The sequence below is a fragment of the Nuphar pumila genome, chromosome 12, assembly GCF_984573655.1.
Source record: "Nuphar pumila chromosome 12, dmNupPumi1.hap1.1, whole genome shotgun sequence".
NCBI classification, from domain to species: Eukaryota; Viridiplantae; Streptophyta; class Magnoliopsida; order Nymphaeales; family Nymphaeaceae; genus Nuphar; species Nuphar pumila.
In genome coordinates this window covers 38363850-38389602 of record NC_143260.1, presented here as the reverse complement: position 1 = coordinate 38389602, position 25753 = coordinate 38363850, and the positions used below count along the sequence as shown (strand labels likewise).

Genomic DNA, 25753 nt, shown 5'->3' with positions numbered 1-25753 from the left:
AAGACAGAACTAAGTTCTACCTGTTATATTTGTTCATTTTGTCCAATCTTGGATGAGCCATTAAACAAGACCTAAGGATCATATCTTGGATAAGTGGTTAGTAGGGCTGAGAAATAAGCAGTTGCTCATGGCTCAGCTCATGTTTGGCGGGTAAGGTGCCAGTTCAAATTCATAAAATAAAGTCGACAAGTTGAATATGAATAATAGGTCTTTAGCTCAGTTCAACTTGTGTAGGCTCATTAATTCATAGTAAATATATTTTACATCATATATATGTGCATAACATAAGATTCAACTATTTGGTTTGCAAAAAATAGGTTTAGTCTACAATTTTATTACTTCTAGCTCAAAAACAATGCATCTTACTATAATGCAACTTCTCCTATCTCTAAAACAATGTATTTTTTTATGTAAACAAGCCTGCTTAAACTCAACCCGTTTAATTCAAACTCATTATGAGCTTGGCTCACCACAAGAATGAGCCAAGCCTGACCATGTGGGTCCCTAAATTTTGAAAACTAAAAGGAGGGTATTTCGAAAATGATTTTAGATTTGAAAACTAGATTCAAACATGACACAAGAGATATGGGGTTCACTCTTCAAGTTGCATGTCTTTTCTCTTCCATTGAGTAGGGATTAACTGCACTAGGAACTTTAAAATCTTTAATTTTCATGTTTTACTTTGCAAGAGACTTACCTCAAGTATAGGTCCTAAAAGAAAGTGAGCTCAATGATGTAATCCTCCATCAAGACTCAAAAAAGCATGAAAACCCAACAAATATGCTAATGTTGAACATCCACGCCTATAATGATAAAATTTAAGAAAAAAATACAAAAAAGAATTGAATATCACCTTGTGCTTGGTAGCCTTTTCCTATTATGTAAATGAGTGCGACAAGAATCTAACAACACCTCTGCAAGGCTTGAGCTTAGGGAGGTTTGAGTCCAATAGGGTGGACCCTAAAACTGGACCTAGAGGTAGGATAGTTAAGTAATGGGCTCAACAGAGTAGGGTTGACCTAGGCTAGGATGGACTCTCAATGCAATAGGGTCTCTTTACTCTGGTTCTAGATGTTGAACTAGGAGCTTAGGCTTCTATTGATAGTTTTTCAGATGGGTTTGAATCCAAGTTTCATGAATCCCATATTTAAAAAAACTGATTTGGATTCTTATTGGTTGAAGGTTTTAAGTGAAAAAAAAATTATGCTAGAGAGAAGTCCAGTTACTAGGGTTGTCAACGGGTTGGGTTTACCCGGACCAAATCCTATAGGGTCTGGGTAGTCCAGACCTGAAAGTCTAATTAATACATGGACCTGAGTATGGTTTGTGAAATTTTATACCAGACTCAGGCCTGACCTGAGTTCCGATTAAGACCTGCAATTTTTCAATATAAAAATAATAAAAATATTATTTTACCGGGTATGGTCAGGGTCTAGTTCATGTAGTTCTTATCGGGTCCGAGTATAGTTTATCTTATAATAGACCTGATAAGACCCCGGTCCGGACTCGATACTATACCTGAAAATATGGTCCAAGTCTACTTCCACCTCGGTCCAAACCAAACCCAACCCTTTGACACCCCTACTAGCTACCATGGCTACTAATGCTATTGATGTCCACTGGACTGATTTGCACTCGAATTGGGTGTTGTAATTATGTATTTATAGTTTCTCTTCAATAAATTTGTTTGGGTTTGCATAACCCCAGCTTTCTCTATTAAAAACAATTTGATATGTTTAATGGTAAAAAAATCACTAAAAATGAGTTTGACTTGAAAATTGTAGAATTTTTACTAAACAAGTCACATTATTTTGGTCATAACTTTCTATTCCAATATCGTATTGAACTGATTTTTGTTTTGTTTGAAAGTTGAAATCCTCTAGTTTAATTAGTATTTTAGAAAAAATAATATGAAGATGAAATTTTGAAGGCCAAAAAATAAAGTTGAAGTTATAATACTTCTAAAATAAGTCAAAAATATTAGATTTTGGGATACAACTCCTAGCATGAAATGACTTTGGTCAAAATTGGGGTGTCTATAAAACAATTCAAGCTAGGCTTTTTTGACTTGTTTACCATCCCTAATGTTTAGTAGGATTTTCTTAATTATTCGATCATTTAATGGGACAGTTAACTGTTTGTGCATACAGGTGACATTGAAGCATGCCTACCAATTTCTCTGACATGGAGTTCCAAAAAAATATATCCATTTGCCTCCATTTGAAAGCATGAAGTATCCAAATCAAGAGCATCAAGATAATAAATCAGCAGATATTCATGGGTACTGTTTCTCTCATTCATGCAAATTAGGCCTAGTTTGGCAGCTAGTAGTTAGGACAGAAATCCAAGATTTGGGTTGGTGCTTGGTCAAATTACATTGGTGGTGGTTGTTTGAGAGAAGGGCATTGAGGATGTATTTTGCATAACTAAGAAGGTAGGTGAGAATAATCTTACTTTGTATTTGCACTCAAAACCTTAATTATGAAAAAATAGAGAAATTATTGAATAAAATAACAAGGAGAAAAAAATTAGGAAGGAGAAAAACACATCATACTTGTTGGGCCAAAGGCTTACATCCACGAGAAATGTCTATTTCATTTTCATTTTCATTTTATTCAATCTCTTAACTCCATATTTATACAGGTGTACGATCCAGATAAAGAAAATTTATTTACAACAAATATGAAAAATAATCTGAAAGATAATGATTGGTTTGTCAGAGCTCAAATGTTGTAGCCTAGAGCTCTTAAAGAAGAGACGAAAGTATTTCATAGCAAAGGGAATACTAGATTGGTTTGTCAGAGCATTCTCAATGAGCGACGTCCTTGTGGGCTATTTTTTCATGTTAAAACAAAATATGGATTTTCCAAATCGGGTCTTATTATTTGACGCCATATCTGCATCCTATAGGGTTTGGGTTGGGTTGGGTCCGGGTAAACCTGACCCGTTGACACCCCTAATACCAACTGGGAGACATGGCTAACTTGAGAAGAAATAAGTGATGGATTCATCAGAATGGAAAGGTAGTCCACATTTCCTATTTCCTTATTTTTCTCCAATTTGGCTTCCTTAAGTGATACCTTTTTTATGATGACAATGATCCAGGTGGAATTGGACGATTCTTGAGCTGTTGAAAAGCTTATTTAGTGGGATACAATTGGCTATCTATCAAAGATTGTTTGCTACTATTTTCAAGCCCATACAAGCTCATTTGTGGATCAAACATGCAAGTTAAACTTTTATATATATATATATATAATAATAATAATAATAAAGTTTGACTGGGACTTATCTCCTGATCAGAGAAGAGATCGAGGATGATTCAAAAAACAAAGTGGATGTAGTTAACCAGCTCTACACAGACATGGACTTTCTAGTTTGAATATATAACTTAATTGGGTAAGAATTTTCTTTTTGTAATTAGTAGCAAGACCTATCCTAATTAGGTGAAAATGTGTAGGTGTATGATCATTTTCAAACATCGCGCGTTGGATGGATGCTCAGTGCAAGTTTGTGTCAAATAACACCTTTAGCGGGGACAAAAGTCGCTGCTAAAAGTCTTTTTTTGCGAAAACAGTGCCGCTGGATGCTCAGCGCAAGTTTGTTTTGGTCATGTACCTAGGCATTGAAAAAAAGAAGCTAACCAAATCGCAAAACGTGGTACCTAGGGGTGTCAACGGATCTGGTTTACCCAGACCTGACCTGAACCAAACCCTATAGGGTCCGGGTATGGTGATAAATAAGAAGACCCGATTAATACCCGGGTCTGGACCTGAAAGTCCGATTAATACATGGACCAGAGTATAGTTTGTGAAATTTTATAGCAGACCCGGACCCAACCCGAGCTCTAATTAAGACCAGCAATTTTTCAATGTAAAAAAGATAAAAAAAAAGATGGTTTTACCGGGTATGGTCCGGGTTTAGTTCATGTAGTTCTTATCAGGTCCAGGTATGTTTTTTCTTATAGTGGACCTGATTAGACCCAAGTCTGAACCCAATACCATACCCGAAAATTGGATCCAAGTCTGGTTTCACTGGATCCTAACCAAACCCGACCATTGACACCCACTAACCCAACTAGTATAAATAGCGAATCTATGTAATAAAGTAAACATAGCGAGAGTTTTGAAAATTAATAAAAACAAAGAGGGTCTCAATGCCCTACAATCAATTTTTCTCTTTTTTTGTGAATTCTCTTTTGATTTTTCTAACTTTTTGTGATCCTGTTTGAGAGGATTTAAAGAAGAGATTTCTCCTCTCTTAGTTTCGATCACACAGAGTAGTGATGTACTTACCAAATTTGTTTTCCCATTGGATTATTCTTGGTTGAAATGAAAAACTTCCTGCCAATAAATAAGAATTTGTAAATCTTGATATTTACATACTCTCGTCCTACTTTACTTGCTATATATGTATGTTTATTATTTCTCTCATTTTATTTTACTTGTAATAACATATGGACTCGTACAATGATCCAAGAGGGCTTTGGATATGTAGTCACATTCTAGTCTAGATCCAATCATTGCCACTCTAGTCCTATGCATAGATAATGTAATCCATATTCATGCAATGAATGGACATGTATGTTCTCCAGCAGGGATACAAGGATTGCTTAGGTGTCTGCCTATGTGACACAAGCCAATCACATGACAGCATCCTAAGTGGGGCCCATAGAATGCTGCCATGTTATTGGCCTGTGTCACATAGGCAGGCACTTAAGCCAGCCCTGGATCATGTTTATATGTTCTCCACTTGCCAACAGAGGTTATTGATTACATGATCAACTCTATATGAATAAAAAGTTGTGCCCAATCAAGCTTAGAGAATAAAAAAAATTGGGTAGCCTTATTCCTTGAAAGAATTGCAGGTGCTGCCAAATAAGATGGATTCCTCATATTCTTTCCAAATCCATTTCTCTGCTACACATTTTTGTCAAATTTGCTCAATTACCATCTCCCAAACTGAGGCTAACAAGAGATCTGAAACCTTGGAAAATCACAGTCCTGGATGTGATAATTAGGATATGAATGCCTATCTGAATAATGTATTATTTGGACATTTTTAACTTTTTAGAGTTTTTGAAAAGGTTGAATTGAAAGATGGCATGCCCTTTCTCAAGAAGAAGAGAGGTTAATAAGGTACCCAACTTTTAGGGGGTGAGACCATTTTCATAAAACACTAGAAACTAGACAAGCCAAATGTAATTTGAAATGTCTTGAATATTATTTGGGATCTTATGTCATTTTAAAAGAGATACTAAAACATTCTTGTGACAATTGCCCTTCTGTTTTTCTATGTGGCTGTATGACGATAAGGAGAAATCAAATTCTAAATTTCTTACAAATGTTTATTTAAATGTCCTGTAATTTTGAAAATTTCTATAAAGTTAGCAATTGCTTGTCATGGGCATGCCTTGCTTCTGCTCTTATATGAATATGATGAGGCATATGAAAACAGTGAGTCGAAGCTCTAGTTGATCAATACTGCTAAAATTGTATTCACTGGCTCCAGCACTATTCTCGCCAAAAGCAGGCTTAACTTTGAAGTTCTGATAGGATACTAACAAAATTGCATTCACATAGACATGCAGCCCGCATCCATGTGACATCGTCAGTAACAAATCACAACATTAATAACAATCAAATATTAAGGATTGCATAGAGGAAACCTTGATGTGGCAAATCCCTTGATTTGGCCAAATAGACTCAACAAGAACTTAACATAGAACAGAAGTGATTATTGCACATGCTGCTGCTGCCATCCTTACTGTTAGACCCATCAAAGATCAATCACACCATGTTCATATTAGACTGAACATGATTAAAACCGGGTCATATTTGATAAATGATGAATGGCATCAAAACATTTTCTTTTTTTGTTATTTTATTGATGGATAGAAATGGGAAGAGAAAAAAAGAAAGAATGAAATTGGTGGCCCACAAACAACCTCTTCTCTCATTTCCTCTCTGGTTCTTCCTTTCTTAATAACTCTCAAGTTCAAAGTGCTTGAGCAGCTGGGAGCACACGGGAAGAGGGGTGTCCTTGATGAAGCCCAGCGCGTTGGCGAAGCGAACGTTGTTGGTGATGCCATTGTGGCCGGTCAAGAGGATGCGGGCGCGCTCGCGGCCCTTCTCGAGCTCCTTGCAGTCGCTCAGGGGGCTGCTTACCAGGATGGCCTCGCAGATCTCGTCGGGGCGGTCCTCCTCAACGGGGATATTGTACGTTCCCGTCTCGTCCGTCACTCCTTCGATGCTGTAAGTCATCTGCCCCGTCGCCCTGTCCTTGCACTCGATCCTCACCTTTGCACCTGCAACCACATCACAAACAGTTGGTGGACACAAAAACTTGATGATCGTGGTAGCACGGAAACAGGTACAATCACATTGCACAAATGCAATGTGCCGCTTAAACTGATCACCTTCATCTTCTGTAGTGCAACCTGTGTCATCATGGGGCCAACACCAGATGGGGTGATCCAGGTGCAGAGGCACAATGCATTTGTGCAATGTGATTGCACCTGAACCCAATAGGGTGATCATGGTAGCACGGGAACAAAGCCATGATAGGATACTCCCCGGTGGATAAGATGGACTTCACCAAGAGTCTTACCTAGGGGTGTCAACGGGTTGGGTTTGGTTCGGACTCAGTTAGAACCATACTTGGGACCGATTTTCGAGTATTGTATTGGGTCTGAACCCGAGTTTAATAGGGTCTACTAGAAGAGAAACCACACTCAAACCAGATAATAACTACATGAACCAGATCCGGATAATATTTTTTTTAATTTTTACACTGAAAAATTAGGAGTCTTAATCAGAACTCAAGTCAAGCCCGAGTATAGTATAAAATTTCACAAACTATACGAGAATCCATTTATTAATCAGACCTTTGAGTCCAAACCCGGGTCTTATTATTTATCGCCATACTCGGACTCTATAGGGTTTGGTAAACCAGACCCATTGACACCCCTAGTTTTACCTCTTGAATTATCGATTATATATATATATATATATATATAACACGTCAAAATATGATGTTTTTTTGTAATATTTTGAAAATATCATGATATTTGTCACATCACAGCTGAAGTAAAACTAAGGAGGTATAAGATCCAAACTGGTCGGGAACCTGAGACGTAAGTGGTGACATTGGTCTCAAAGCCGAAGCGGCAGGTATCGCAGTAGACCCGGCCGGTGACTACAAAGTGCTCCATGCAGTGGGTGACCGCCAGGACAGAGAAGAAGCAAAGGGCGGCCAGCATGAAGAAGGGCTTGGCTCCGGCCATGGTAGCTGTAACGGGTTGGATCGGTTGGGTGTAGTAGAGGTCCGGTTTCTTCACAAGCCCCAAGGAGGAATGGATCCGGTGGGAGGGCAGGGGTGGGCCTTATAGGCTGCAGGTGGGCCCCCACGTGTGGCTGTCATTGAAGTGGTTGTTATTGGGAAAATCCGGTAAGAGAAGAATGCGATGGGCCTCTCTCTCTCTCTAAAATCGGGTAAGAACACGGTGGGCCTCTCTCTCTCTCTCTCTAAAATCGGGTAAGAGAATAACACGTGGGTCTTTCTCTCACTAAATCGATTAAGAGAAGAACGCGGTGAGCCTCTCTCTCTCTCTCTCTCTCTCTCTCTCTCTCTCTCTATATATATATATATATATATATATATATATATATATATATATATATATATTGTTAAGTCATCAAATTTTATTAAGAAAACTTCAATTAGTTACACCAAAGTTAGCTACAGTAAAAAAAGTAATATTTCTTTTTTTTATGTTTTTGATACATTTACCTTTTAGATCAACGTCACATAGACACAATCAAAGAGACACGAGACACTAGACACGGAATGTAGTATATAAGAGGACATGACATGAGCCTGAAGTGAAGTCTCTCTGACATAGCTTTAGACGTGATCTACATGTTTGGATTACACGTATGTAAGATTTTGCAGAGGTTGAAAAATCAACGGCCTATAATGTACCAAAGTTTCAATCCTCATAAAATCATATTTTTATGTGGAAAGATACATGCTACGTACTGTCCAAGAGTCCATTCATGCTATTTTGACACACATTCATGAGAGGGTGGTGTATGTTCCCCCCGATGATTCACTGAATCCCACGTCTGTGTTCAGGGCTTTGAATGAGCACCATGTATACAAGCACATGGGGCTCGTATTTCCGTGTATGTTGACATAACTTTGCATCGGACTCTGGTGTTGTTGCAAAGACTTAAGTACCCTTTATTGTTATTCTTCTCATAAAGTGATGGTTTGAGAAAATGACAAAAATGCCCTTTATTCAAAAAAGAAAAAATAAACAGTTCAAAAAAAGGACAAACATGTCCTCCATCCAGAAAATAGAGGATGATGTTGACTCTTCAAAGTCTTCTTCTTCTTTCTCCGTTCAAAAAAAGGACAAACATGTCCTCCATCCAGAAAGTCGAGGATGATGTTGACTCTTCAAAGTCTTCTTCTTTTTTCTTCGTAAAACACTGTAAAATCATCTCTCTCTCTCTCTAGAGAAGAAATCAAGGGAGGCAAAAAGTTCTCCCTTGAGAATGCCATGAACATCAACCCTCTCACTCTCTCTCCCTTCTCTCTCTACTTCTGTGCACATCCAACAGACGATCCTACATTGCTCCATCAAACACCGACTGACATGCACACTGACTGTAGCATCGTTCAACTTGATTCGTTGTGGAGTCTGATTCGGAGTTTTTGCCCTTACAGGAGAAGGGTTTGAGGGCTCCTCCCAACGTGGGTAGCATCGTTCAACTTGATTAGTTGTGGAGCCTGATTTAGAGTTTTTGCCCTTACAGGAGGGGGGTCCGGGGGCTCCCCCCCGACGCGGATCCCGCTGCGCGGTCAGCGGGCGGGGGTCTGGGGGGGGCGCCCCTGGCGGGGGGCAGCGCCCTCCGAACCAAATTTTTTTGGGGCCTTCCAACAGCGATTTGTAGTGTTATCGGGCTTTCCTACAGCGATTTGTAGTATTTTCGGGTCTCCAACGAGCCCCACAACGATTTATAGTGTTATCCGGCTTTTCAACAGCGATTTGTAGTGTCTTTCGCAAATCACTATAGCGATTTATAATATTTTTGGATCTCACTATAGCGATTTGTAGTGTCTTCCGCAAATCGTTATAGCGATTTATAGTGTTTTTGGATCTCACTATAGCGATTTGTAGTGTCTTCTGCAAATCGTTATAGCGATTTATAGTGTTTTTGAATCTCACTATAGCGATTTGTAGTGTCTTCCGCAAATCGCTATAGCGATTTATAGTGTTTTTGAATCTCACTATAGCGATTTATAGTGTATTTCGCAAATCGCTATAGCGATTTATAGTATTTTTGAATCTCACTATAGCGATTTGTAGTGTCTTCCGCAAATCGCTATAGTGATTTATAATGTTATTCAGTAAGCAAATCGCTGTAAATCGCTACCCGAATTAGGACCAACTTGTTAGGGCCATATCTCCCTAACCAGAGATCATATTCCAAATCCGTAAAAAATGGTGTCTTCGTTATTGAGTCTAGTTTATTCTTGTAAATTTAAGCAATTTCTATTGTCATTTAATTCTCCATTTTAACTAAAAATCAGACCCTTATTATTTTATGTTATTTGAGTTGCACAACACCATTCTCGCTTGACATCCACATCTTGATTCTGGCATGCTCCCTGTTGGATTTTCCATTGATTTCTTCCAACCTTGCTTGGAACAAACATATGTCTTTCTCACCATGACACCCTGTGCATTTTTTGACCACGACACCCGGGACCCGTGCCGGGGGGAGCCCCCGGACCCCCCTCCTGTAAGGGCAAAAACTCTAAATCAGGCTCCACGACGAATCAAGTTGAACGATGCTATCCACGTTGGGAGGAGCCCCCAAACCCTCCTTCAATAAGGGTAAAAACTCTGAATCAGACTCTACAACTCATCAAGTTGAATGATGCTACCCACGCTGGGAAGAGCCCTCAGGCCCCCCTTCTGTAAGGGTAAAAACTCTGAATCACACTCCACAACTCTTCAAGTTGAATGATGCTACTCACGCTGGAAGGAACCCTCAGACCCCCCCTTTTCTCTAAGGGTAAAAACTTTGAATCAGACTCCACAACTCTTTAAGTTGAATGATGCTACCCACGTTGGGAGGAGCCCCCAGACCCCTCTTCTGTAAGGGTAAAAACTCTGAATCAAGATCTATAACTCATTTAGTTGAATGATGCTACCCACGCTGGGATGAGCCCCCAAACCCTTCTCCTGTAAGGGTAAAAACTCTGAATCAGGCTCCACAACAGTCAATGTGCAGGTCAGCCGGTGCTTGATGGAGCAATGTAAGATCTTCTGTTGGATGTGCATAGAAGCAGAAATAAAAGGGAGAGAGAGAGTGAGAGGGTTGATGTTCATGGCCTCCTCCAGGGGAGATTTCTTTCTTAGATAATCCTGCAGTGCAGAGACTGGGTCTTAAATAATCATCTTCGGGGCACTTAAGTCTTTACAACCACTCCTTTTCAAGAATCGTCATTTTTTTTTGCACCAATGGAGGAGAAAGTACTCAAGTCTTTGCAATCGCATCAAACTCCAACACTAATTAATGCTGACAAACATGGGGATATGAGACGCACATGCTTACATACGTGGTGCTCTTTGGGACCCCCGAACATGAGATGTAGCTAACTGCCCTGTTCGGGCGGGGGGGGGGGGGGACATATAACCTGCTTCGCACATTCATGGGGTTTAGATCATTTGGTCCAAACATCCTCACACTATGAGTTCCAACTAACAGGCCATTTCTCATCAGCGACTAGGGTGTCAAATACTTCCCCCCCCCCCCCAAAAAAAAAAAAAAACCTTGAAAACGTCAATTCATTAATTTTATAGGCTTTATCCAACCATTTAGTCATGAAAATGTTTAGCCTGTTCAATATTCTTAACATGTTGGCCAACACCCTAGTTAATAAATTCTAGCTGCTGATCAAAAAAGTTAAAACAATTGCTTCCTTATGTTGTCCATGAGGGTTCGTCTGGCTAGCTAGGGACAACTCGTGACATCCCAAGTTAAAGGGGCATCAACAGTTCAAAACTCAAGTTGTGCATCACTTGCCACAAGGAAGAAGAAGAAAAACTACTACTTTTTTAAAGTTTTCTCACAAGAACAAATTCAACTTATTGTAGATTTTTTTTAAGGGGGCATTTGAATGACAGAATAAATAATCCAACAGATTACTTCTTTTTACTTTTGTTGTGGACCTCGCATCCTAATCAAACAAGAAAGAAATAATCCCTGATTAATTTTACTTCATTTTTTGTGTGTTTTATCCCCCAAAAAGCCGGGTATAATGCTTTCCGAGTCAGCCAATGCTTAGTATCTTATACAAGGGATAGTCATTTTTCATCCATATCGGGCCGGGATAAGCCATCTTTACTTCTTTGATCCCCCAAACCTTCTTTCTCTCCGGCCGGTTCCGCTAACCAGAAGCTGCAAATCCCACCGTCTAAGTCGGACCCCCAAGGGGTTCAACTATTTATCCGGGATAATCTATCCGTGGATCGACATTCAATATCCTTTGTGTCCTAATTAAGCTTATCATAAATGAGTGAATAATAAGTTTAAACTGTATTAAAGTTAAAGCAAACAAGACAGAAAACAACCAAAAAAGATTAAAACCCTTACTAAACATGTGCTTCAACGTGCCATATTCATGCTAACAATGTTCACTTTTAACTATCAGGAACCAAAAAGCAAACTAATACACCTAACTTATTTTATTACCTTAATTTGCTTTCTTGTGTTTATTAATAATTAAGCTGGCCCCAATACCAGGACCAGCATTAGTGGATTCATGGCTAGCTCCATTACCATAGCATAATCATTTATTTTCTAGTTTAGCTATAATATGTACATCAAGCATAAGAACATTAAGCTACATAATAAGGTTAGTTCACCATAATCACTATTATTTAGCCAATAACGCGCTCACATGGCCGACTGCCGGTACACAGCTCGACCCTTCAAGCCACAGAGGAAGCTAGCATGTCGGCGTGGCTGACCACACCTGCCCCTGTATGAACCATTGAACCCACCTTGACCAACCAAGTTGCTAGTCTGTTCCACTACCATATGATGGGCAGGTGTGCCGGGCATCGGGTACATGATATTGTGTGTCTCTAGCCAAGTGACGATGTCCGAGAAGACCATGTCAATGTTGTCATCGGGCTCGCCGCTAGTGAGCCCATGCCACATTCCTGGGTACAGTTTCAAGGTCTTGTCTGTGCTGCTTGCATTCTGATAGAGAGCTAGGCTCACGCCCGGGTCAGTCACTGTATCAGCCTCCCCATGTAGCACAAGGAAGGGTAGTGTCACCTGGATCATAAACCCATTGTTAACCCAAATTGCAAGAGTAAAAGCTGCTTAGACAAACAGGCACTTGTGGGATGCTCATATGAACTCAAACCAAGCCCAGGGCTCAGCTTGATTACTTTGACCAGTTCTAGCACCAGCCTGTGTAGCCATTCATGGTCTACAGTCACGATCATAATCTTCATTTGACATGAAGGCACCGGGTCAAACATCGCTGGTGCTCGGGTGTGTCCGTAGCTTTCACAGGTCACATAGATGTGTACACGACACGGATCTTGCATAATTGTGACATGCTTTGAATTTCGGAGTTGATTGGATCAGTCCAAGCCTTAGGTGGATCCCGTCCACACCCTTGGAAATGATTTCACTAGAAAATAACTTGTGTAAATGTGGAGAATTGAATTTCCATGTGGTAGGTAGGTCTGATATACCAACCAAACGAACCGAACAGAGGCTGTTCAGAGTGTACTTGTTTGCCTCTACACCCAGCTAAAAATAATTAAATATTGGTGCCATGATCTACCCTTGTCCTAACTCTCAAGTAAAAAAGGTAAAGATTAATTTGTTCGTGTGTGACCAAGAGGACAAGGCCGGGTCCATGATACTCGTGATCGTCCTTGATACTTTGGAGATTGGACCACTCATTTTCAGGACAATTTTAATGGGGTCTGATCCAGTATTCCATCAAAGTATTCAGCCCACTGGGTCTGAACCTCGTCTCCTGGGAAACCATCTCGTCAGGACAGTAGTTCCCAGCTTCAGGACACATGACATCCTGCCATTGGGGTTGAGTACTTGGCTAAATGTACTCAGCTCAAGTACCAGATCTACTCTCCACTTTAATTGTTGACATGCATTAGAGTATAACACCTATGGTACAATAATAGATGTGGACATATATATATATAGGGTAACTATATGTAAAACAGTTAAATATGTAAACTGACATGAACCGAGATTTTAATAGGTTTGCTTTATTTTATTTTATTTTTCACTCCGCCTGTGTATAACTGTTTAGTTATACACTGCCGGTCCCAAACCCGGATAAAGGAGGAAGATTGCGGTAGGCCTGTGACAGCCAACATAAAAACTTAGTCATACCCTATGAATATGAACCAATATGAGAATTTCGTTGGGGCGTTCCCTACTGAGCGACGCGCTGTACTCTATAGGCCTGGAGGCAGTGATAAATGGGCAAGGGTTGCTAGGTCGTCGCCCGGAAGCGACGCGTCACACCGGCGCCCGAGTGTGGTGTCAAATAGGCAAGGGTTCCCTCACTTTGTTGGACGGGTGGGGGTAAAGAAGTTAGTCCAAGACCATAAAATTAGGTTAGCCACTTGGAACATAGGATCTTTAACTGGTAAGTTGGTAGAGTTAGTAGATGTTATGTGTAGGAGAAAGATTGATATTTTATGTCTACAAGAGACCAAATGGGTAGGTGAGAAAGCAAAAGTGATAGAACCTTGGGGATATAAGATTTGGTATACAAGAATAAATAGGAATAGGAATGGAGTAAGGATTGTTATGAGTCGTGAGTTTATAGATAATGTAGTTGAGGTCCGTAGGAAGAGTGATAGGATTTTACTTATTAAATTAGTATTATGTATGAATATTATTAATATTATTAGTCTTTATGCACCTTAAGTAGGTTTAGATGATTCCATTAAGCGTCAATTTTGGGAAGATTTAGATGGAGTAGTACAAGGGATGTCTTATGGAGAAAGGTTTTTCATCGGCGGTGACCTTAATGGGCATGTAGGCATTAGTAGGGATGAGTTTGAGAGTATCCATGGAGACTATGGTATAGGAGAAAGAAACAAAAGTGGAGAAAGGATTTTAGATTTTGGTTTGTCCTATGATATGATCTTAGCAAACACTTGGTTTAGGAAGAGGGAGTCTCACCTAGTAACATTTAAAAGTGGGGTTAATACGAGTCAGATAGATTTTTTCCTACTTAGAAAGAGAGATAGGGGTTGTTGCATCGATTGTAAGGTTATACCGGGAGAAAGTGTAGCTACACAACATAGAGTCTTAATTTTAGATCTTAGAATTAGACAATACCGCAAAATGGATAGACATATGATAGATCCTAGAATTAAGTGGTGGGCACTGAAAGAAGCTAAACAAGGAATGCTTGTAGAGCGGGTAGTTAAGGAAGTTGATTGGTGTCTCGAGGAGGATTCAGAATCTATGTGGAATAAGATAGCGGGTGGCATGAGAAAGGTGGCTAAGGAGGTATTGGGTGAGTCTAAAGGCGGTGCACCGCTAGGTAAGGATACATCGTGGTGGAACGAGGATGTCAAATTAGCTATTAAGGTTAAAAGAGAGTGTTATAGAAATCTAAGTAAAAATCGTGATAATGAGAAATTGGAGAAGTATATGATAGCAAAGAAGGAAGCTAAAAAAGTAGTTCGGAACGCGAGAGATAAGGTATATAAGGATGTTTATGACAAGTTGGATACCAAAGAGGGTGAGAAGGATATTTATAGGCTTGCAAAGATGAGAGATAGGAAATCGAGGGATCTGGGTATGGTTAGATATATCAAAGATGAAACGCAAAGGGTTTTAGTCAAAGATGAGGAGATTAAGGAGGGATGAAAATATTATTTTGATAAGTTATTTAATGAAAGACATGCTCAGGATCTTGGAGACTTTTCAATTCCTTTTCATGAGATGAATCGTGACTTCATGCGCAAGATTCAAAAGAAAGAAATTGCAGAGGCTTTGAAGAAAATGAAATCAAGAAGGGCAGTTGACCCAGATGGTATACCTATCGAGGCTTGGAAATGCTTGGGAGAGAAAGGTTTAAAATGGTTGACAAATCTTTTTAACAAGATTTGGCGGACAAATAAGATGCCTAATGAGTGGAGGAAGAGTACTTTGGTGCCTCTATTTAAGAATAAGGGTGATATACAAGATTGCACAAACTATCGTGGTATAAAACTCATGAGTCATACTATGAAACTTTGGGAGAGGGTGATTGAGTCTAGGTTGAAGAAGATTGTCATGATATCGGAGAATCAATTTGGTTTTATGCCTGGAAGATCAACTATGGAAGCTATACATCTTCTTAGACAACTTATTGAGAGAAATAGAGAGAGGAACAAAGATTTGCATATGGTTTTTATTGATTTGGAGAAGGCATACGATAGAGTACGTAGGGACGTTCTCTGGTGGACAGTGATGAAGAAAGGTGTTTCTCTCAAGTACATTAGTATAATTAAGGATATGTATGAAGGAGTAGTAACCAATGTCCGCACTTGTGGAGGGGTGACAACCAATTTTTCTATAACGGTTGGGTTACATGAAAGATCTACTTTTAGCCCTTTCCTATTTGCTATAGTGATGGATGAGCTTATGAGATCAATTCAAGAAAATATGTCGTGGTGTATGTTGTTTGCTGATGATATTGTCTTGATTGATGAGTCTAAAGCTGGGGTTAATGCTAAGTTAGAATTATAGAGACAGACATTGGAAGCAAGAGGTTTTAAGTTGAGTAAGAGTAAGACAGAATATATGGAATGTCGGTTTAGTAAGCAACGAAGTAGTGATGAGAGTGTAGTGAAGCTTGGTGAGCAAGAAATACCGGTGGATGATTGTTTCAAATATTTGGGATATATCATTCAAAAGTATGAAGAAATTGATGGATATGTAAATCATAGGATAAAGGTTGGGTGAATGAAATGGAAAAGTGCAACTGGAGTATTGTGCGATCGTAGAATGCCATTGCTGTTGAAGGAAAAATTTTATAGGATGACTATTAGGTCCGCTTTACTATATGGTACGGAATGTTGGGCTGCCAAGAGACATCATATTCAAAAAATGAGTGTAGCTGAGATGCGTATGCTGAGATGGATGTGTGGAAATACAATAAAAGATAAGATTCAGAACGAGGAGATACGTAAGAAGGTAGGCGTTGCACCCATTGAAAATAATATGAGAGAGAATCGTTTACGGTGGTTTGGACATATTCGACGAAGGCCTAATGATGCTCCAGTTAGAAGGATGAAGAAATGGGAAAATATATTAGTTAAAAGAGGTCGGGTTAGGCCTAGGAAGACATGGATGGAGGTGATAAGAAAGGATATGAATGCTTTGAACCTCACCGAGGACATGGCATTGGATAGAAATGAATGGAGGAGAAGGATTCATGTGGAAGACCCATAATGATTTTCTTTGTTGGTTCATATCGCCGACCCCAATTGTTTTGGGATGAAGGCGTAGTTGTTGTTGTTGTTTTATTTTATTTTTTAAAATTTTCACCGTAGGGATGCCATATACATAAATGGTTTTATAAAAATAAACTTTTGGATCATCCAATTACAATGTATAAGAAGGATCTTTTTAAGACTTGAAAATCAATGACTCAAAAATTTTATAAAAATCATGGACTTGACAATCAACGACTCAAATATATAAATGTAAAAAATCACATTTCTTGATCAGTAGTCGATTAATGAGATAAAAATCATAGGTGCAAGTTGTATTGACTCAATCTAACCACAGATGTGTCCGACATGGTTTGCTTTGGATCATGCTTTTGTGATATAAAAATCATATGTTTATATCAAAATAACACGATTCAAGATTTAATCCTTAGCAAACAAATCATGTTGAGCACATCTATGTGGTTAGATTTGAATAGATAAAACTTAAAACTATGATTTTCATCTCAATAATTTTGTACCTTCAATAGCACCATATATTAACCCTCTCCCTACACACACACATATATATATATATATATATATATATATATATATATAGAGAGAGAGAGAGAGAGAGAGAGAGAGAGCTCTGCACAACAAACCTCATTGAGTCTTTCTTCTAGGTTCATACTTGTCCGGAGCATCTCAAGAGCTGTTTTCAGTCTGGGCTTATCTTGATATATGAGTTTGTTGCTTCGAATCTGAACAATCAGTACAATTTCTTTAGAAAAAGAGGATAATGAAAGCATTTTGTGACATGATAATGGTACTATTTTCCTATTGAAATTAGGTGTTTTTTCTTTTCTACCTATAGCCACTACCACTGGCAGATCAACCACAATCATGTGAGTTGTGACCAAAGCACATGAACTCCAACAGCCGGGCTTCGTTTGGCAGTCACGTGAAACTTGACCAACTTCATGAATTCCCTTATGGCCTTTGTATTAATAATACACACGGACATGTTTCATGTTCGTTTGATGCCAAAAATCTTTAAGGCTGTATATGAATCCCTCGGATCCAAAATTGTACAAGAGATCCAAGGACCGACTCCGTGTTGTATGCAGCGTTGCTGAACGGTGGACATGCAGCGACCTGCCTGACAGCCAACCATCTTGCATTTTTTGAGATGGGTGCTGTGTCAATCTTGAAAAATGTTGAGATGGATGGGCAGCAGTAATGGAGTAAGCATGCAGCACCGCTACATAAAAATGACTTTTCTTTGAGAATAGATAACGACAACAACCTACCCACCCACCCACCCTTTTCCAATAAATTTTCCTTTCCAATACAAATTGATCAACATGCATAAATCCAGATTATGTGGATATAGATTAGGGATGCAAACGGGTCTGATACGAAACAGCTAAATACATTGGGGAGTTGGATCCCATTTGCATCCCTAATTTAGATTGTATGCCATCTTTAGGGCTGAAAGCGGGGCAAACAAATTAAAGTGGGTCCGATAGGGACCAAAACATGGATGCAAGTAAAAGGGATTGGACTGAAATGGGTTCATGTATAGAAATAAAGTCTGGATCCAAAATACAGCAAGAGAGGAATGGAGAGCTAGGCCCACACAACACCAATGGCATTGCCATACCCCAATACGACTCATGCTTCACATAGGATATTACTATGGATCAATCTAATAGAAACTCATTGGACCAAACGGGCAGGTGCAGTCAAAGCAGGAGGGAAATGCACTTTTTTCGGGTTCATTTGGATCTAATTTATTTTATAAATTTTGTTTTGGATTTTTATCGGATATAGTTGATCTATGATCTATTCGATATCGACAGCAAAACTTTATTATTATCTTTGATTCCCTTTTGTGCTTCCTTGTATCATAGCGAAGCAGAATTTTTGTGTGTGTGTGTTTTGAACATAGTCACATATATTGATGATATTTTCAAAATATCATAATATTATCATTGTAAATTGAGCAAACGATAATATAGGTAAAAATATCGTGATATCATCATGATATTATCAATTAGTTTTACTGTTATTTATTTTTTTTACATTTTAAATATTTTTTATTTAACATTTTTAACTTATTTCTTTTATTATTTACTTATTTTCTGTCTAAACATAATATTTTCTTACTTACATGTGTTGTTTTTTATATTTTTAAGTACTAAGATTTTTTCTAGATTTATCACCAAAGCATGAAATAGTCCGACTGAGACATAGCCTATACTCATATTTGTGACTATGGTTTTGAAATCATGACCGTTCACAGCCTTTCATCACCCCCAACAAACAATGGGGCCCCCAAAAAAAGTTGATGCCATGATTACACAAAGATGAAGCGCATGAACGGTTATGATTTCAACTGGGATTCTAAATTTGAAAATATTTTCTCGAGAAAAACAATCTGGATTTCTTTCAAACTTAAAATTTTAAATTCTACGCTGGATTTGCTTCGCAACGGGACAAATATTAAACTTCAAAATCCGAGCTTATTTCAAAAACTGCTAAAAATAACTCGTTTCATCTGAAAATTTTTCTAAAAAGACTATCTACCCCTAAGATTCTCAAAACGAAAACACAAGAAAATTGTGGATTAAGGCATCACCTGATCCGAGTTCAAGCCCTTAAATTGTCTGCTGCTTTATTTATAGGAAAAACACCTTAAGCATAGACTCAAGGGGTTTAGCGTGGTGGGATAGGGACTAGACTGTTTGACAGGCAGTCTAGGTTCAAATTTCATGGGCATGTCAACCCCTGCATAAGTCAAAGCTTGACGAATTCTTGGGGTCGAGAAGTAAGCCCTCAAAGTTTTACGCCAACATGGACAGTGACCATTAGTACGGTAGGCTGAGCCAGCGCATCTAGGTCTCTATGCTTGGGGGTAAAAAAACACCTTACCCATTTCAATTTCCAAATGACTGGGCATTGAGCGTAGCTAAAAAGTATTCTCACAGAAGACACAGGGTCCCACACTAAACTGAAAAACGTTCAGACTTGGATACAAACACGAACTCTTTCTTTTACTCCCCAGCAAAAGTCAAATCAATAATGCAACTGTCAAAGTAGCAGTGTTCAAACACATCACTCCATCTCAAGATAAGGTTGCATGCAAACATGCTTGGTCCACCAATGACACTTGTCCTTGAAAAAATGACAGAATTCAAAAACAAGTGGTAGTTTGGCCAACAAGCCTCAACCATACCGACGATTTTTCAGACCTCAATTTTAATAGTTTAGACCTTTAAATTCAAGTCTTCTTTCATTTATTGGTCCTTGCAAAGAATTGAAAGCCTTTTTGTTGGCAAACTGCCATCTTGAGATTTGAACCCAATAGGGCTGAAAGCTCATCTGATAAAAATTCAAAAAGCAACATATTGTATGCTTATATATTAGCTTTGCAGACTTTGCTATGTGGGTCGGCTTAAAGGTGTTCAAGTTGACACCAATAATAGGAGCAAGGTCTACGCCCACCTCAACTCATGAAAAATTGATTTAGTTGTTTTTTTTTTCTTTTCCGGTGTAATTCAATTTTATGGTTTTAGAATAACCAAAAATATAGATTTTTGTTTTATCTTTTTTTTTTTTCTCAAGTAACCACATGAGATTCATAAATATATAAGTGACCTACTAGGGCCGCATGTATACCAGATTTTACTCAATTCACGAGTAACTATACTTACTCGCACTCTACGAACGAACTGTATTTTCATGCACTATATATATATATATATATACATTTTTAGTGTTTATTTTCTTTTTTTTTTCAAAAGCCATAAAAGCTGCTTATGTTCTCAATTCAAGATTTTTAAAATATGCATATGACCTGATCATACTTTATAGGGTCAGGGTTTGATGATAAATAAGAAAGTTTGATTAGAATCTGGGTCAAATCTGAAAGATCCAATTAATATATGAAAGCGGGTATGGTTTGTGAATTTTAATACCAGGCCTGGGCCCAACCCGAGTTTCGATTAAGATCTGTAATTTTTTAATATAAAAATTATTATTTTACCGGGTTTTGTTCATGAAATCCACATAAGATCCAAATATAGTTTCTCTTATAATGAGTTCTGAGTATGAACCTGACCTAATCAGGTCTGAGTTTGGTTCCACTTGGGTCTGAACCAAACCTGACCCATTGACACCCCTATTTGTGCCACCTTACTCAGGGGCGTAGCTAGGATTCATGTGAGGGGGGGGGGGCAAACAGGGGTGTAGCAAAAAAAAAATTTTTTTTAGATAAAATAAAAAATGGCTACAATTATTAATAAAAATCTATTTCATATGGACAAATCAAACTATTTGCTGCAGTCAGGGCTGGGCTAGGACTGGGATGGGCTACAAAAATGGATAAAAATCTATTTCATATGGAATCAGGGCTGGGCTAGGACTCGGCTTTTAAAAAAAAAAAAATTAACTGTTTCGGGAGGCAGGACTGGGCTACGCCCCTGACCTTACTACAAGGTCAAAGCTAACTCGAAACAATCTCGAGTGCATAGAGAGTACTCATAGAATTTTACACTACAGACACCAAAAGAGAGCCACCATTAGTATGAGACCTCTCACCCTCTCAGGTCGCCCCAAATGGTAATGGACCTGTGCTGACCCCTTCGTCCCATGTTTGACTCCCATTAGGTGTGCGGGTGCTTACCCGCTTCAGCAGGAAACTTCGTCAAAAAAATTTTGAAAACCTCTCTGTTCATAATGTGATATTCGAACCATAATGGTGGTTTCTTCTTCGTTATGAAATTAGAAAATTATTTCATGTAATGGTCCCCATCTCTGTTAGGTTGACCAAGAAACTATATATAATAAAATCTTTATTCCATATTTATCAGTACATGGAATGGACATCACTTGAGCAACGTTGTGTGGACAGAGCTCAAAATAAAGAAATAATCGTCACAATTGACTTGGCATTTAAGAATTTTCATAAGAGACAAGAAAGACTTTGCTGTTGGGATAGCTACTTTCAGTATGATATTTACATTGATCAAGATAGTCATAATGCGTTTCAACTACTTCAGATGAATTTTCTGGAAATAACAACAATTAATATTTTTTTATAGAGAAAAAAACAATAAATGAACATTCCCAAACAAGCAGGTGGCAACAGCCACAACAACCAAAGGCAATGTTTGCTTTTACTTGTTTCTCCTTCCTTGGTAGGCAAGCAAGGGGAATCCTGCAAAGAGGGTCATTCCCAAGCTTGCTTATAATTAAAATAGTAATGATGATGGTGGTGGTGGCCATCATGTTTATATTATCATTATTATATATTCTCATTATAACAAGCAAGAAAATAATCACATACACACACAAAACAACAAATGTGGCTAATACAAACAAGCATGATAACCAAGCATACAAGAACATAATGCCAATAAATCATTGTCATAGCAATCGCAACAATGGTAATAATGATAATAATAATAATAATAATTCAAACAGAATCATTTACCTCTTCCCTTTTAACTGGATCTTTGAAAGCTGAATCGATCACATCTTTAATGGGAACGATCTTCCATTTTGGTATTAATTCTTCGATTGTGGTAAGTATGTTAACAACAACCGGATGCGGTTTCACTTCCTCTGATATCTGCAAAATAACAGCCCTCACTAGACTTTTAAAAAAAAGAGTTTGAAAGCAATATTTTGATATTATTAACCCTTCAATAGGATTTAATCTTCCTAAAAAAGTCATTATAAATTCATAATCCTTACTGAATGGACAGATTATAGTATAAACATGCACAGCCATATATTAGTGTCTGGATTTGGCACATCTCTCTCTCTCTCTCTCTCTCTCATTGATGCTGACTATTTTGGGCAACATTGATCTTGACCAACCTACCCTTTGTATCTTTCTTAAATATAAAGGGAGGGCAAGTCGGTCACATGAAAGTCTAGAAGCTATTTGGTTGTGATACTTTTTCCAAAAGAGCAGTTTATCACGAAATGGATATTAAAGATTCAATTGAAATAAGGTGTAAACCTCATGAAATCTTGCTTGAATGGTTCTGGGTGTGCCACATCGCGTTAAAAAAAAAAGAATAATAACGTTATTTTCTGCTTTCAACCTATAACAAAAGAATGCATTTTAAGTTTGGAAAACGAGACACCACATTTACTCATCACGAAATTAACCAATGCACCAGGTCTGGGAGACTTGAGAGTCCCCAGGGTCCAATCAATTATCTGGACAGGGTAAAATCCTATGTTATAAATGCCGCCGATATTTTGAAAATATCACGGTTTTATTAAGATACTTTTAAAAGCTGACAAGTGATCTTTTCATAGTATCTCATAAAAAATATCACATTTTTATCGTGAAATTAATGCAATAAAAACAGTTTCAGTAATTTGTTTTGTATTACTTTAAATTGTATGTATATATTGCTTTTTCTTTTAGGTGTTTTAATATTTTTGGTGAGGTGAGTATTTATATATTGCTTATATATATCTGCCAATATTATCCCATGATTTTCACCAGAAAAATCAGCTTCCTTTTTTTAAAATATCGGGAGATTTTACCTCGCAAATATTTTCCCTAGAAAAGGATTTGTGACAATGGTAAATTCCCATCTTGGCTATCAGAGATAAAAATAAACAAAGAGCCATCAATCCCCAAAGAAGTTATTATGGCCTTAAGAAGGTGTCACCCTACCTTACACATGGGAGCAACAAGAACAGCACCATTCCAGAAACATGGATCCTTTCTGTGGAGCAAAAGAGCCACAGCTCCTCCCATGGACTCCCCGTACAGGAACCGGGCTTTGTCTCTGTACTCTTCCTCTTCTGCTTAAATTATCCAGAAAAAGAAAGATAAAGTGGGAAACAGGGGATATGTTTAGCAGAATATATCATTTCCAGAGTTGTTTGCATCTTTTTGAAAAAAATGGTCATGGAGATCAAGCTTTTCTCAACAAGAATTACCACAGACGGATTTGAAGAAATCGTCGCAATCGTTAACAATGTTGCTGAATTTCTTGATGTAGCATCGCGCGCCTTTCGATCTGCCGTGGCCTTCGTAATCGATCCCGAAGACGCCGAAACCTGCTGAAGCTAGTCTTATCCCAGACCCTGGATCAATTTTCATGAAATGAATCACTAGTGTAATCTCTTCCACAATTTATGCACGTAAAGAAACTCAAAGAGAAATTCTAAATGGTTTTCAATAATGTGGATTTCTCGATCTTTGGGTTCTGGATAGATGCATAAATTAAACACATGAATTGTGTAAGCTAAGCTTGCCCATAAAAGGAAAAACTGGAGAAGGTGTACAGAAACAATTAAAATGTAATGAACAAAATGATTCTTCACTATGTTACAATTTGATAAATATTGATTCATGATTTTGAATCAATTACCTCTCATAAATCCACTGCATTCCATGCCGTATCCTGCAACATGATAAATAGTCAATTAAGAAAAGAACTGAAGTAACAACACTTGGAATACTAGGACTGAAGGAAATTAATTACTGTAGGCAGGGGAGGAAAGAATTCTACTTACCATGGCAAAGAAAAACCAGGGCTTTTGGAGGAAAGACAGGGACCCATCTACAGGTAAAGAGTTGCACCCCCCTCCTATTCCTTATGTACTCCTGCTCTATTCATTTCAAACTTCAGACCATATAATCATACATAGCGCTAAAAAAACATGCAGTGCAGAGAGAGAGAGAGAGAGAGAGACGAAAGTAATTCAACATTACCACTCATGAAGATCAACAAAATGTTGAACCCATGAACTGAACAAGAACAAAAGCCAAAACAAATAAAGAAAGCACAAGAGAGAGAGAGAGAGAGAGAGAGAGAGAAGACTTGCCTCTTGGTATTCAAAATCCATTCTAGCATGAATATGAAGAGGTGCCCAGTATCAATCTACAATCATATCAAGTAACCATTTTCATGCTTAGAAAAAAGACTATATAAGAGGAGAAAAAAAGAAGAAAATATTAAAGGTTAAAGAAGCATACATGAGATTCACAACTGACCTATAATATTTTCCTCCCTTTTTCTTTTTCTTCTCTTTTAGATGAATCTGAGGATAGAGAAATGTCGGTCCTGTTTCATAAGATAAAGGGTTGTGGGATGAAGGGGAAGACGGTGACGCGCGCTCGTCTTCTTCTGCTTCTTTCTTTATCACAAATCCGTGTACAACGTGTGTTGTTTCTCTCTCTCTCATGGGCGATGTGAATTTAAATGTCACCTCAGTATTTTATTGTTATCCCCCCCGGTATGAATAATAAATAGGGGTAAATATTTGGTACTAATGAAGACACGGAACTATTGACTAGAAATGACTCTTTTCCTCAACTTTTTCAATTGTTTAGTAGAAAACATGCTTTAAATAAATCATGTAATTATGACAAGTAATCAGGTTTTTAAAGATTTTTAATGACCCACAATGTGTCAAAACTTCATAATTCTATCAGTTATATTTTTACGTCCAAGAACATATGATTCAAAGCTCAATATTTAGCAAACAAACAATGTTCAACCCGTCTATATATGCATACAGCTTGCACCTATGATTTCTAACTCAATAGTTTTGTACCTTCATTAGTATCAAATATTCTTCATTTATTTGTTACCACTTACGACTTTATAATAAACAAAAAGTCTCTCTCTCTCAGCTAGTGTAGGTTTGATCACCCAGCCATCAAAAAGTTTCTTAGGCTCTTAAATGGGTGCACCAAGACAGTCATCTGGTCTATTGTCTTTGTTTTGTTTTGTATTTTGAAAAGCAAGCTGAGGTTAGGCAGACCCCTACTAAATATGCAACGATACCATTGGGCACTAGCTACTCATACAGGACAAGCGGAGAGCCCGTTGGTGTCTTTTTTTTGTTTTGTTTGTTAAATAAGAAAACCACATTTCGAGGTGAGAGACCTGCTGCACTTAAAATTCTTGCAAGTCACCTTTTCTTGGGACGTTGCAAGTTCAAAACCCAATGATACCCAGCTTGCAGGAAGCAGATCAGGTCATGCTGAACATGAGCATTTTTGCTCATGCCAACATCGTGGTCATCCAATTTACATTTTTAAAAAGCTCAAAAGTCAACAAAACCACGTGGCATTCATCCAAAATGCAAACAGACGGCCACGATGTCGGCATGAGCAAAAACACTCATGTTCAGCATGACCTGATCTGCTTCCATGCTTGCCTATCAAAAAGAAAAAACTATGAAGCTCTGCCCTTACTTTCA

General features: G+C 38.2%; 2 protein-coding genes across 3 annotated transcripts; both read right to left on the bottom strand.

Moving 5' to 3' along the window:
- Window positions 1–5633: 5633 nt before the first annotated feature.
- On the bottom strand, window positions 5634–6554 carry LOC149820761 (pollen-specific protein C13-like). The gene has a single exon (XM_089983143.1). It carries the CDS (start codon window positions 6537–6539, stop codon window positions 5982–5984), a length of 558 nt encoding a protein of 185 aa, XP_089839269.1. The 5' UTR covers window positions 6540–6554; the 3' UTR covers window positions 5634–5981.
- Window positions 6555–11712: 5158 nt separating this feature from the next.
- LOC149820760 (caffeoylshikimate esterase-like) lies at window positions 11713–24640 on the bottom strand. 2 transcript variants are annotated; one of them, XM_089982436.1, is made up of 9 exons: window positions 24540–24640; window positions 24371–24426; window positions 24059–24149; window positions 23914–23946; window positions 23480–23626; window positions 23211–23344; window positions 22005–22142; window positions 17170–17268; window positions 11713–12362 (listed from the first exon to the last, which is right to left on the bottom strand). In XM_089982436.1, the coding sequence occupies exons 2-9, from the start codon at window positions 24389–24391 to the stop codon at window positions 11976–11978; spliced, it is 1050 nt and encodes a 349-aa protein (XP_089838562.1). In that variant the 5' UTR covers window positions 24392–24426; window positions 24540–24640; the 3' UTR covers window positions 11713–11975. The 2 variants fall into 2 exon arrangements, with proteins under 2 accessions (XP_089838562.1, XP_089838563.1); XM_089982437.1 differs by having other exon boundaries at window positions 11855–12362; window positions 23211–23341; window positions 24540–24637.
- Between the last annotated feature and the right edge of the window lie 1113 nt (window positions 24641–25753).